Source organism: Pipistrellus hanaki (assembly GCF_964339955.1).
Source record: "Pipistrellus hanaki genome assembly, chromosome: 14".
Lineage (NCBI taxonomy): Eukaryota > Metazoa > Chordata > Mammalia > Chiroptera > Vespertilionidae > Pipistrellus > Pipistrellus hanaki.
This window is the reverse complement of record NC_140516.1, coordinates 23,499,001-23,512,530: the sequence shown is the minus strand read 5'-3', so window position 1 is coordinate 23,512,530 and position 13,530 is coordinate 23,499,001. Positions and strand designations below refer to the sequence as shown.

The following is a 13,530-nucleotide window of genomic DNA, read 5'->3' as shown; positions in this document are numbered from 1 at the left end:
CTTGAATGTCCATAATGAAATTACTTGTTATCTCAAAACCAGTAGGATTTGTGGTTCCTATAGTGCCAATATAGGGTGTTGAAATTCTTGGGGATTTGTTAGGCATTGCCTTAGGAGAAACTTAGATGAAGACTTTCTATAGGTAAGACTCCATTGCTATGCATTATATAAAAAGTGCCATGATCTGGACCATCTACCAAAAAGTATGGGAATGTGCTGGAAATTTCATAGCCTTTTTCTACAGTTATTTATTTGTTTGTTTGTTTGTTTATTTATTTATTTATTTATTTGTCAACTTCTTTCCACAGAGTTTTAGAAAACTTGCCATTCAGAAAAGTCCCTTATGAGATCCCACTGGAGACTCTTCTTCCATCTGAGCTTGGGCAAACATTATACCACCTAGAAGTCCAGAAATTGTTTACACATTTTCCTAAAGGCTTTCTCAGACGTGCTTCTGAAAAGACTGATTTTCATGAGTCCACTGATGCAGCCTTTCACTTAATTGCTGGCAGACTGCCCAAACCCAGGTTATAATAAGTCCATTAGAATAGACACATCATTTGTTTTTTCCAGTGCTGCACTGTGTCTAGTGACATAACTGTATTAGCCAAGAGCAAAGAATTAGACTTCTCATTTATATCATGGCTGGCAGTGCCTAAAACAAGGATGACAGTCCTCCCAGCTGCCTTGTTACTGGAGCACCCAGACCCCATGACCCAGCACCTTAGTTTTTAAAAAAGCTATTAACATTACACTCATGATAATGGTAGTCCTTAATAAAAAAACAAACTGGAGGCATTTTATAGCTAAACAATTTTATTGGCTTTTTGTGAAATAAAAAACACAAAACAAACCATCATGGTTAAAGGCCATAGTCAGCATCAACCAAATGAACCAGCCACTTGGTTAGAGTAGCTGATAACACTAGTGCTGTATTATTGCTTTTACCCCAGGTTCATTTATATGTCCATTGTGTTTTTGGCAAGATTACAATCAAACGGAGCTTTGGTTGTGTAAAATTCAACTCTGACTGCACATTGAAAACTCAGCCTCGACCATTGAGTGACAGGATATATTCCTGAGTCCTGGCATTTATCCTCTCATTCTCTGTCCCTTCTCCTTCCATTAACGATTCACAACTCTATTGACAAAAAAATTAAAGCAGATGCATTTACAGCCATCCCTCTGTACGCTACTGTCCCCTCCCCAGCCCTTGTCATGAAAGGGTGATGCATTTCTGGACTTCTCCAAACTCTTGTATCTGGTGTGTTTCCACTGTCAGTAATAAATGCCTATCTATAATCTGGATAGATTTTTTCAAATGCATGACTGTCAACACTGGGACTCTACTGTCTCTGTTCCAAGTTCTGAAAGCTAGAAAAAAAACCAAACCAAACAAAATACAAATCCACAACCTTTAGCATCAGTAAGTTGACCTCCCAACAGAATAAGCCCAAGCTTCCACCACATAGCATCCCATGGCAGAGATGAAGCTGTGGCCTTCAAATGCTTTGTATGAGCGCTGCAACACTTTAATTCACAGAGAAGCAATGATTGACTGCCTTTCGGAAGCTCCCTGGCTCAGTACTTTCTATTTTAACAGTGAAAACTCAGAATGACAAGGGGTCAGAACAAACTCACAATAGCACCATTTCCTAGACTTTTGGAATAAGATTCCTGTCTACATTGGAGAATACAGGGACCCCAGACGACCCAGCCTCCAGCTTTGCGCCTTCATAGGCCCCGCTGAATTTCAGCTGGGTTGGGTGGTCTACCTTCCTTAGCCTACTTCTGCAGCAACATGGGTTTTCCCTGGGAAGAATTAAAAATACGTGTCTTACAAGTGAAGTTGGCCACAGGTGAGAGACCTGAGGAAGCTTGTTTCTGGTGGTGAGATGTGACAAGCCTGTAGATGGTGGGACCCTTGCCCTTACCCAACTAGATTCAAGTCAGTAGAGACTCAGCATGCAGAAGCATGGCGAGATCAATGAATACTGAGAGACATAGACCCTAATACAGCAATCCAAACACCAACACTCTTATGGTATCTTTTGTATTCAGGTCCACCAGTGAGTTTGCCCTGAATAATGCTGGGATTTAAGAAGCCCTTCTAATGATTAGAAAGATTATCCTCTTGAAACTAGACATTTTAAACAACAGAAGATTTGATATCACTATATTTTACATGGCACACATAACCATATAATTACTTGCCCTTACACGGCAAATATTGTAAATACACGTTCTTGGAGTTGACTTGGTAATTATACCAGTGTTAGTCGGCAGAACAAAGATTAAACACTCTCTAACTTGCACTTTGGGGAGTTTTATTCCAAACCTTTACTTCACAACAAAAGGCTAACCCTCTAATTATGTAATAAGGCTCCGTGATCGTGTGGGCACAGAGAATCAGAGGGCGACTTCATGGTTAATTTGTGGCCTGTAAAATAAAGTAATACATAGTAGTTTCATTTCAACAAAATACAGGAGACCATATAAAAATATTTTCCAATTTGGAATTTGCAACATGAAAGCTGGGTTGTTTTTTTCCTTTGTATAAAAAGAAATGAGAAAACAAAACAAAACGAAACAAAAAACACCCCAAAAGGACTAAGGTTTATTAAGCCTTCTAACAAAAAATATAGATGTAAATTTAAGGAATGCAGTGAGCATTGTCAGCTTCCCTTTTGTCCAGGCTCATTGATGGTGAGCTTGTGCTTTGATCCCAGCCAGATAAATGCACAAAAGTGGAGGAAGACCAGTGCCTGAAACCTGAACTACAGCTTATCGCTAATAATAAGACTAATCGTACAGTAGTGCTTTCAAAAGGGTGTGATGGATTACTGACTTTTCCTCCTCAGGCAACTGCTGGAGATGAATTCCAGAAGCACCACTTTCGTCTTGAGTGATGTTTATTTAGTGCAATATCTTCCTTCTCTCTTTCTCTTTTCACCCGCTGGTAGTGGTCTTCTTCCTTCAGGTACCACACGGGGGGCCACCGGTGGCGCTCAAAGTATTCCTGGTTGTCTGGTGAAGGAAAGGGGTGGATGGTCATATCCGTGGTTCATGCATCAATTGCTTCTATGAGCTAGGTTCTCTGTTTAATGCTCACATGCATGATTACTATCCATGCACATGATTAACTGATGTGCTGGGACAATATTAGGACCATTTTCAGATTGTGACACAAAAGTTATTTTTTCTTTTCTTTAAAAAAATATATTGTTATTGAATTCAGAGAGGAAGATAGAGGGAGAGAGAGAAATATCAATGATGAGAAAGAATCATCTACCAGCTGCCTTCTGCACGCTCCCCACTGGGCATGTGCACTCACCAGGAATCAAACCATGACCTCCTAGTTCATAGGTCAGTGCTCAACCACTGAGCCATGCCAGCTGGGTGATACTGAAGTTTTGAGTGGTAGAATCACTTGCCCTAACCTTTCACTTGCCGGGCACAGAGAACCAGAACCTAGGATCACTTGATTTAGTGTAAGCTCCCAAGCCTGCCTCCCTAGACGAGGCTGAGCTGACAACCTCAGCATGCTCTGCAGCAGCACCCCATGAGCCCCGCTCTGCCCAAACCTCTCCAAACACAAAGTCCTCCAAAGAGAATCCCTAGCCTACAATCCCTGTGTCATGTCACAGGGATATGTGACCACCAGCCAGTCACCAGAATTTCTCCACGAGCTTCGTGTGGCCCATGTTCCTTCTCAAGGGCAAGTAGGGTATTGACTCAGTTAGAGGAGATAAGAATTGGATGAATGGGGACCCCAAAGTCTCACCTGCGGATTTCGATTTGATCTCCTTGCGAAACTTGGAACAAACACTGTTGTAGTTGGTGCAGATGTGGTGCAGGCACCAGGCGGCCAGCTGGTGGGCATTGTGGAACTGCAAGAAAGTGAGCAAAAATGGGTGTGCCTCTTTTTTTTTTTTTTTTTTTTTAATAAAGTGGGGATACAAACAAATAGGAAACCACTGTAGTGGGGAGAGAAATACAGGCCTGTCTACTAATTCAGTAAACACCTTGTCCTGGCTTTGGCTGTGGTCTATTCCAGCCAAGTATAGCCTTTGGCACACCCCTCCCTTATCCCCTGTGATAGGTGCACCAAAAATAATCACTGTATCAGATCAGGAGTTTAAAGTACGCCTGCCCTCCCGTACCCTGCCACCTGGCCCTCTAGTGTGATAAGTGGCCATGGCCTCTGAATGGCACCAGCCAACACCAGAAAACAGCGATGTCATCTCTGTTTAAGGAAGCCTGGGCAACGCAATACTCCGTGTCGCATGTCAGAGCTCAGCTTGCGGAGCCAAAGATCTGAAAGAGGAGACCGTGGAATGTGTGGCTGTCCTATACCTGTCCTTTGGTTACATAAGAAGAGCAGGCAGTGTGGGCATGATGGAAGGGATCCAAACGCCCCACCGCTCCTTTTTTGAGTAGGTGGTCAGGGAGGTAGCACTGAGGTGGCTGTGATGGAACAAGACCCGATGCTCAAAAAAAAGACAGCTCCCCATTCCTTCCCCAAACATGAAAGGTCTCCTCCCATCTCTTACACTTTAGTCTATACCCCTTCTCAGACATCCACTCTATTTGTTGCTCTTAAAGTTTCTTGGATTAGACGAGACCCTGAAACCTACAGCCTGGCTTCTTCTGGGGCCCACATGGCCTTGAACAAAGGCCATGAGTAAAGCCAAAGTCCTCAGGAACTAATGCAAGAAACTCTTTGAAAATCACAACACCAACCGCATGGACAGTTTTAACTGGTGCTTCCAATTTCTCTTGGTATTAGATTTCTTTCTGAAAGTAGGATTAAGATAGTGCTATATTGCAGTTGGCTTGTTCTTTTTCAGGAGAGTCAACTGTGGATATTTTTTCCCTACTCTTAATTCAGTGACTTCATGTTGTTAAAAATTGGCCAGCTGGGAAATTTGTACCATGGGGATTAGGAAATGCAACAGATCAGGGTCCCACCCACCTGTCCCCACGCTTAGTGCACATATTTATTGGGATGACAGAATCACAATATCAATGTTAGCAAATACTGATTTTAGAAAACCCTGGAGAGCCACAGTGAGACATGGGGCCTAGTGGGACTTCATGGAATCCTAGAAACAATTCTTGGCCAATAAGTGTCCAAGAATTTTACAAACGAGAGACAAATCCCTCCTCTAGACTGCCCCAAGTTCTCTTGCATGCAAAAGCTGATGCCTCGGGGGACAATGGAGCTGGTGTGGGGGTTAGGTCTTGTTGCTTTTTCAAAGGAAGCCCAGCGGGGTGAATGGTGCATGAAATGTAAAACTCTCAGATCTTCCAAGTGTACACAGGGGGCCTCTGTGACTCGGTGGTGACATCTTTATTTAGACAGATGCAACAGTGGAATGTTTTATCAGCATTAAATGAATGAGTTGAACACACTAAAAAGGTGAAAAGCAAATTGTTACAAACCTGGGCCAACTCCAAATAAGAGAGCACTTCTCCATCAATGCCCTCACCATTCATAGCAGCCTTGGTCAGCTCCTGAACTGCGTGCTGCTCTGGGGAAGAGAGGGACAGGAGAAAGTTAGACCATCCTCTGCAAGCCAGAGATCTTGCCTGGAGGACTGGGTCTGGTCTTGGGCCTCCTAAGAGGGGAGGAAGTATGGTGCACAGCTCTAATAGCCATCCTAACTGAAACTAAGGTCCATTCTGATGTGAGGCCCTTCAGTACAGAGTTTGGTCTCCAGCCATTGCACTTATGACTCTGAGGATACTAGTTAGCAATTCTGAAAGAGCCAGATTCCTACAGACCTTCACTGTCCAGTATGGTAACAACTGGCCATGAGACTATTTAAGTTTCAATTAATTTAAACTTAAATGAAATAAAAAACCCAGCTCCTTAGCCACAATTATAGCCACTTTTAAGTGCTCAATAGCCACATGAGTTTTGGACAAGGCAGATGCACAGCATCCCCATCACCATTGGATATGCTGCTCTAAACAGTCCAGAATCCTCTAGACTCCCTAGTATCTTCCTGTTTGACACTTTCCTCACTCACCTTGCTCCAAATCTCAACACTTTCTGAAAGTGGAGAGAGTGAGTAACAGGAACGAGTTCATATAGGGAATTAAAAATGTGAATGCTGCCTGGCTTAGTGGCTGAGCATTGACCTATGAATCAGGAGGTCAGGGTTCAATTCCAGGTCAGGGTATATGCCAGGTTAAAGGCTCCATCCCCAGTAAGGGGCTTGCAGGAGGCAGCTGATCAATGATTCTTTCTCATCATTGATGTTTCTATCTCTCTCTCCCTCTCCCTTCCTCTCTGAAATCAATTTTAAAAAATGTGAATGCATATGTCTATCTTAACAGCTGCAGATGAACCACATATTGCTCAATCCCTTAGATGCTAATGACTGTCAGCCAGAAGTAACACTAATCCAGTTGGGAAAACTATTTCTGCTTATGAGCCATGTTCAAGGTTTCAAACCTGAATTTAAATTGTGGTTCTGAGACTGAGCTGTCCTGCCTCCATTTAGGCTGTCACCTGCCTCTGGGACTGATAGAGAGTGGGTAGTCTAGGCCCTGCATTTCTAGCTCCTTGATGTTACTATGTTTTTTTTTCCATTTCTACCATTGCATCTGTTCTTCTAATCCACTATATTGCTGAATCATGCTTACTTTCTGCTCTGGCTCTACATCCTTGTTAGTCAATATGCCTCTATCTGGTCAGTAAGTTATCTAGATTTCAGTGGTTTCTTTTGCAAACCATTCCTCAGCTCACTTGAAAAATAAGAGCTATTTGGAACTAAATTTCCCAGAGAAGTCATCAGGCTTTTTAATTTGAGGTAACCTCACCATTCCTTGATATTCATTCAACACTTTGGCTTGCAAAGCATTTTCACCCCAGAAGCTGATTTTTAAACAAGATTCTAAACACTCTATCATTACACTAAACAGTATACACCAAACAATATAAATGATTAGAGGAATCATCTTAGAAGCTATCTATACTAATATAAAAGTAATATGCTAATTAGACCAGACATCTTCCAGACATACTTCTAGACCAGTGTTTCCCAAACTTTTGACATATGTGTACACCTTCTATAATTTTTGTAATGCTGAGTACCCCTCATACTCATGAGAATGTAGAATTAGGCACAGCTAAGCACAGTGCAATGCATATCCCCACCAGACTCTGGTGCAACGCGTACCCCCACCAAACACTTCCAGTACCCCTGAGGGTATGAGTACCACACTTTAGGAAACACTGTTCTAGACAAAGCCATGGTGGCAGGGGCCAAGACAGAGGCAGTCAGGGGCGATCAGGTAAGCAGGGGAGAGCAGTTACAGATTGGGCCTAAACCAGCAGTCGAACATCCCCTGAGGGGACTTGGATTAGAGAGGGTGCAGGCCGGGCTAAGGGACCTCCCCACACCCTGTGCACAAATTTTGTGCACCAGGCCTCTAGTACATTAAATGATTATAACAGTAATAATAGTATTTAATAATAAAACTAAACAGAGAAATTCTATAGTTCATAGGGAAGGGTTTCTCTGGGTCAGTTTCTTTCATGGAGAAATCAGTCCCAGGTTTTCATCACCACACTTAATAGTTAAGCAAAAATGAAAGTATGCTGAAATTGGTGACAAACCCTGTTCAATGGATTTGGCTCCAAATTGCTTCTGTTTAAAAAAAAAAAAAAAAATCAAATTTGTCCTCAAAGGACAAATACTTGGAAAAATAGTCAAGTGGTTTGAAACTCATAACTCTGAAAAAGGACACTGTGTATTATTGCTTCCTAGTTGCTATTTAAAAAGTAGTATCTACTCATTTAGACCTATGACTTCAGGTGTATTAGTTAAAAACAGTTTTTAAAAAATCAGCTGGTGCCTGGCTGGTATGGCTTAGTGATTGAGTTTTGAACTACGAACCAGAGGTCACAGTTTGATTCCTGGTCAGGGCATATGCCAAGATTGTGGGCTCAATCCCCTGTGCAAGGCATGTAGGAGGCATCTGATCAGTAATTCTCTCTCACCATTGATGTTTCTATTTCTCTATCTCCCTTCCTTTCTGAAATAAATATATTTTAAAAGTATTAGCTAGCTATGCTTCAACTATCTCTTGCTATCTCACTGAGAAAGAAGGCAGGGGAGGGGAGGACTCTGACCTCCTGTTGGCTGCATATATTCGATAGTAGAAACATGGAGTACAGAGAAATAAATCTTTTTCCTAAAGACACTGACAGAAAATCAAGCACAGACATGACTGGTTGGTTTGCTCATACATTCATTTTCATTCATTTAATGATTCAACAAATATTTATTGAGAATCTAACATCCTCAGGCACTTTTCTGAGTGCAGAGAATAAACCAGTAGACAAAACAGGCACTATCTTCACTTTCACGGTTAGCAGGAATAAACTAAATGTAGCGATAAACACCCAGATGGCTTGCTAACTGACACTGATGGTGAATAAAGCTGAAGGTTTAAATGTAAATAGAAGGTATTTGAACGCCTATGTCCTATTTAGACCTGCTTTAGCTTACCCACTGAACAAATCTACAAATGATACATAAGATTTTGAGAAGCTAAGCCAAGTCTTCCTTTTTCTTTTTTTCATTCTTTCTCCTAAAATGATCTTGACAATGTCAGAACATTTTCTAAAATAGCTTTAAGAAAACCACTTATATAATGCTGACTAGGACCAGACACTGTTCTAAGGACTTTATATATACACACATCTTAACTCTTTAAACTTCCCTAGAGCTCTGTGAAAGAATACCATTTTCCCTATTTTAAAGAGAGTGAGAACTGAGACAGAGCAGATAAGTCAAGCCAGAAGTCAGTAAATGTTGCAGACAAAATGTGAACCTAAGCAATCTGGCTGGGTTGCCTGTGTTCTTAACCACTGTCTCCTATAGCCTCTTTCTTAAAGACTGTGTCTGGACACACATTATGAAGGTGACATGGACACAACAGTGTTATTTCAGATTCCATGGTCCACAAATGAGGTAGCGTGCAGAGAGCATGGGCCATGAGGGGATCGGCCATGCACTATCCATCTTTTTATATTTGCATTACCTAACAGTCCTTACCACAAAGGAGGTGCTTGAAAATATCTGTTGAATTGAATTGGGCTCTCTGATACATTTGATCAGTTCATATCATCCTATATAAAACTGTCTTATAATGGATGATAAAAAATTAATTTTTAATCCCTGGAAATCTTACTTTTATTTAAACGTGAATTTGATAAATACGACAGTCAGATACCACATGGCCTGAGTCATCAGCCTTACCTGCAAGTGCAACCAAGTGTGGCAGGCAGAATCTGTTCGCCAAGGCAATTAATTCCAGTGGGTCCAGGTCCAAGTTGGGTGACAACTGCTTGGTATAGAGATAATCCAGTACCGCCTGCATTGACATCTTGTTTATGTTCGGGAGATACACCTGAAATGGTATTTGGAAAGCTGAGTTCTGATGAAGAAAGCAGTGGGCGCATTTTCAGGCTATACTGCTTATAAACATCCCAACTGCATCACTCAATATTGGCGAGTCTGGAACGCCTGCTTTGAGGCTGTGTAGAGAAGTCATTCATTATTTACGGCTTTACACACAACAGTTTGATTTGTAGATGACAAAAGCGTGGGGCTGCCTGACAAAGCCTGATTTGGAATTTTTAAATGGCTGTTTGGATTTATAAATCAGACAAATGGGATGTGAATGTAAGATGACATTATGGTCCCTCCTTGCCAAGTACCTTATAATACTCTATTGTGGGGAAAGAAATCTCCTAGCAACATGACAGGTGTTGGGGGGAGCTGCAAACCACACTGTTGCTGACACACGGTAGAACCCAGATCTCTAAGTTGTCAAAGCAGAGGATATGCAGCCACTCGAGATGCCACAGTGACTGGCTTGATTCCAGCTTTCTATCGAAATATGCTAATACGATATACACACTTAATTATTTTTCCTATGGCACAACCACATAGATTCAGAACTACTGAAACATTACCAGGTGTCAGTAGATTGAGAAAATGCAGAGAAATCGTTGCCTGGGATTTCTGGGGGGAACAGCTGGTTGGTATGGTGACCTCTCCCCTGTAGGATTCCCCTAATCGCCCTCCTGAGTACCTGTGGCTGTTGCCCATATAAATGAATGCATGCTGGAGTCTGCTAGGCAACCAGGGAGGTCTGGATGGCTGGGCGGGGCATGGATCAGTGGGATCTACACTGCACAGCAGCTGCTCTTCACTGCAGGTCTCTAACTGCATGAAATGGGAGCTGGTATTTACTTCTGAAATGATGATTACAAAAATGAACCCAATTGAAGGTCTCCTAAGCACAAGATACTGTGCTAAGCTTTTCACACGCAGGAAGGGATGATTATTTCTGATACTTTACAGATAAGGAAATTGAGGTTTAGAGAGGTTAAGTTCCATATCCAAGGTCACAGAGCTAGTGAGTAGAGACTGAGATTTGGATCCAGGGAATATAATTCTAAATTCCATTTTCAGAACTGCTGTGTAGTATTGGGAATTCCTCATGGCAAAGGAAGCAAAGGTTTGGGTTATATAAAATATCTTTCATTACTCATTTTTAAGAATTAGATTTTTGAGTTCAAAAGGATGAGTAGTTATGTACTTCTTAATTCTTGTATTTAATAAGCCTCTCTTTACAGCATAGAATAAACATATACATGTTTAATTTTATCTATACTACATATCAAATTTTTTTCTTTCCTCCCCCTCTCCTATCTAATGTGTTCTAGTACTTCCAGAATTGTTTCAAGCATAGCAACCTTCTATATTATTGTCTTGTACAGCCACCAGCCACCTCAAAGAGGGAATTAATGCATCAAAGGAAAGGCTCATAAAATTCCTAGAAATATTTATCTCCTCTGCTTCCTTCGGGTATAGTCAGTGGAAACAATTATTATTCCATAAATAAGGTATGTGAGCTATTACCATCCATGATTGAACAGGTGTGACCATTGCAAATTTCTAGCATAACCTCTGCAGCATATAGAACTTGGCATGTAGAAATATTACTAATATTATTTTGAAATAAAAAAGCCCTTGTATTGCTATTAATTGCTATTCCAGTGAATCTAACACTGGTTGTACTTGTGTGCATGCTTATATAGGTAGACATGTTTATGTACACATGCATTTTACCTTATACAGACATGAATTTATTTCTAGACACCCGATTGTTTCTGTATGTGTGAGCACATGGCAAAATTTTATCTCTCAAAAGTGGTGTTTGGATTAGATTTTGGAAGATAATGGAAGGCTACTTAAGTTGTAAAACTATAAAAGTGGAGCCATTTTGATGGTGAAAGTACAGTGCATATTTTATAAAGTGCCAACTGCTAAAGGTGTTAGTGATGGTAATATAAAAAGTCCAAGGGCTTCCTGTAAACTCTTGCTCTCTCAGAGAGGAGGATGTCTGCTGTTTCTAAAAATAAGGGCTTGAAGGACAGGGCAAGAGTCTGGGGCAGGCCAGGGATGTCACTACAATGCCGTTGTGAGGTCTGACAAATCATTCACCTTCTATGACTCACAGTTGCCTCATCTGTTATAGGGGAGAAATTTGGGATCGATGATATCTGAAGTTTGTTATTCTTTACTGAGATCATGGATTTCCACAATATTCCGATTACTTTAGCAGGTTTTTGTTTTTCTTTGTAAGAGTCTGTTCTAAGTCATGGCAAAATGCAGCATAGTAAAAACATATACTATGTTTAATTTAATTCTAAATTAAAAAATATATATTTCTAGGAGGAGATGGCAGAGTCCAGCAGGCAGCCCCCAAAACTCTCAATGTCTTTGGAATGTTCTGACATTTGTAATCATATGGGACTTGTTGCTTCCTGCTTGCTAAATGGTACTAATATTTTTTTGAAGTGATGGTCCTTTTTGGAAAATAATGTTAGGGACTTTTGGAAGTAACCAGCAAATAAGAATAAACTAAAAACACTTTCAGAGCACATATTTTTTTCCCTCATATTCATTTTTTTTAAAAGCCTGTTTATATAATTTCAACATTTACAACATAACTGTTTAACTATGGAGAAACCATTTTGTAGTATTAAAAAATAATATAAAGTGACATAAGAAATGGAATTAAGAATTTTGTATTGTACCTGCTTGATGTAGCTTCAAAAAAGAGAGTAATAGAAGAGAATATAATGCTTTCCCTAAACAACATGCCACATTCCAGTTTAGATGGTTTAAAATTTTAATTGCAAAGATCAGCTCAGACTATTAGGTTTATAATTAGAGACAGTCTCCTAGAGAATGAGAAAGTATTGTAGATCCAGAGCATTGCTTACTACAACCCTGGCATGCATTTTTAATAAACCATTTGCTGCGAACCTCTGGGGAGAGAATTATGCTTACTGCTGTATTAAAAGTAATGAGAAAAATATAAGTAAAATAGTGTCGTCTTAGATATTAAATGACAAAAAAGTAAAAGGAATATCAATGGGCACATTTTATTCTTTTCTGAATTTGCATGTGAATTCTATTAATGCAAAAAAAAAAAAAATAGACTGAATTTTGGATTGGGAAGTCAGATTTTCACAAGACAAAATAGAGTTAAAAGGTGGCCTAGAAAAGACAAATCCCAAATGCAAATAGGGACCCAAATAAACTCTGGAGCATTTACTGGGTGCTTGAGTGCTCTTCCCTACTCCCCAAACCACCTCTACCAGGAAGGAAACTGGGGGCTTTAACTTAGGGTTTTCAGGGGACAAAGATATTTAAATCCTGATTAGAAAGCACAAGAATCCTCTAGGTCGGATAATATTCACTAATGATTCTTAAATGTTCTAGACACCAAATTCAATGCTTTATGCACACTCTCTCCTGCCTTACCTGCCCTTTAAAGAAGGTTCTCCCCTTCTCTGTTATCCCCATTTTACAGACGAGGACACATATTTAGAGAGGCTGGCCACTTGCCCAAGGTCGAGCTGAGACGGGAGTTCAAAACTACAGAACTATCACCATCTATTGTATACTGGATATAAAGAGGAGGAGCAGGAAAGGGCAGGAATGCCTGCGCACATGGCATTCGCCATATATTGACTAGAGGAATTTTGGCACAGACCTTTGGTTGCTTGGTTCCAGGGTCTTGTCTTTTGAGCTGGTTGAATCAAAACACACCTGTTATTAGCCTTAGCTACAGCTCTAAGTGGTGAGCGACCCTCACTTTCTGGGGGAGGGCTCAACAGGTGGCCATCTCCAAGGGAGGTTACTAAACAGCCGCATACGTGCACAGTCACCACATTCACATTTGCTGCCAAGGTTTTGCTTTGGTCACCTCTCCTGCACATTTTAATCTGGAGACAATTACAGTCCATTCTGGGAAGGGATAAAGGAGATTAGCATTTGTGAGGTCAGCTTCCACAGTGTCTCTCTGTGCCTGGGTCCCCGACCTTGATCAGCTTCTCCCTTCTGGGTTAATCGCTGGCGTCTACAGCACCACCAGCACTACAGCAGTGAGCTGGAGAAAGGAGGGAAGCGAGCCTCTGGGCTCCTATCT

At 40.9% G+C, this 13,530-nt stretch overlaps 1 protein-coding gene across 8 annotated transcripts in view; it reads right to left on the bottom strand.

Moving 5' to 3' along the window:
- Nucleotides 1–1,016: 1,016 nt before the first annotated feature.
- Nucleotides 1,017–13,530, bottom strand: part of RHOBTB1 (Rho related BTB domain containing 1) — a 64,520-nt gene continuing 52,006 nt past the window's right edge. For 5 of the 8 annotated variants that reach the window (XM_084903954.1, XM_084903958.1, XM_084903960.1 and 2 more), the window contains 4 exons: nucleotides 9,279–9,429; nucleotides 5,446–5,534; nucleotides 3,785–3,890; nucleotides 2,598–3,027 (listed from right to left, as the gene is read on the bottom strand). In XM_084903954.1, coding sequence (XP_084760080.1) covers nucleotides 2,858–3,027; nucleotides 3,785–3,890; nucleotides 5,446–5,534; nucleotides 9,279–9,429 — 516 coding nt within the window. In that variant the 3' untranslated portion in view covers nucleotides 2,598–2,857. Of the gene's footprint in view, nucleotides 2,441–2,597; nucleotides 3,028–3,784; nucleotides 3,891–5,445; nucleotides 5,535–9,278; nucleotides 9,430–13,530 lie in introns of those variants that run through there. The other 3 variants (XM_084903959.1, XM_084903956.1, XM_084903957.1) reach the window with 2 other exon arrangements.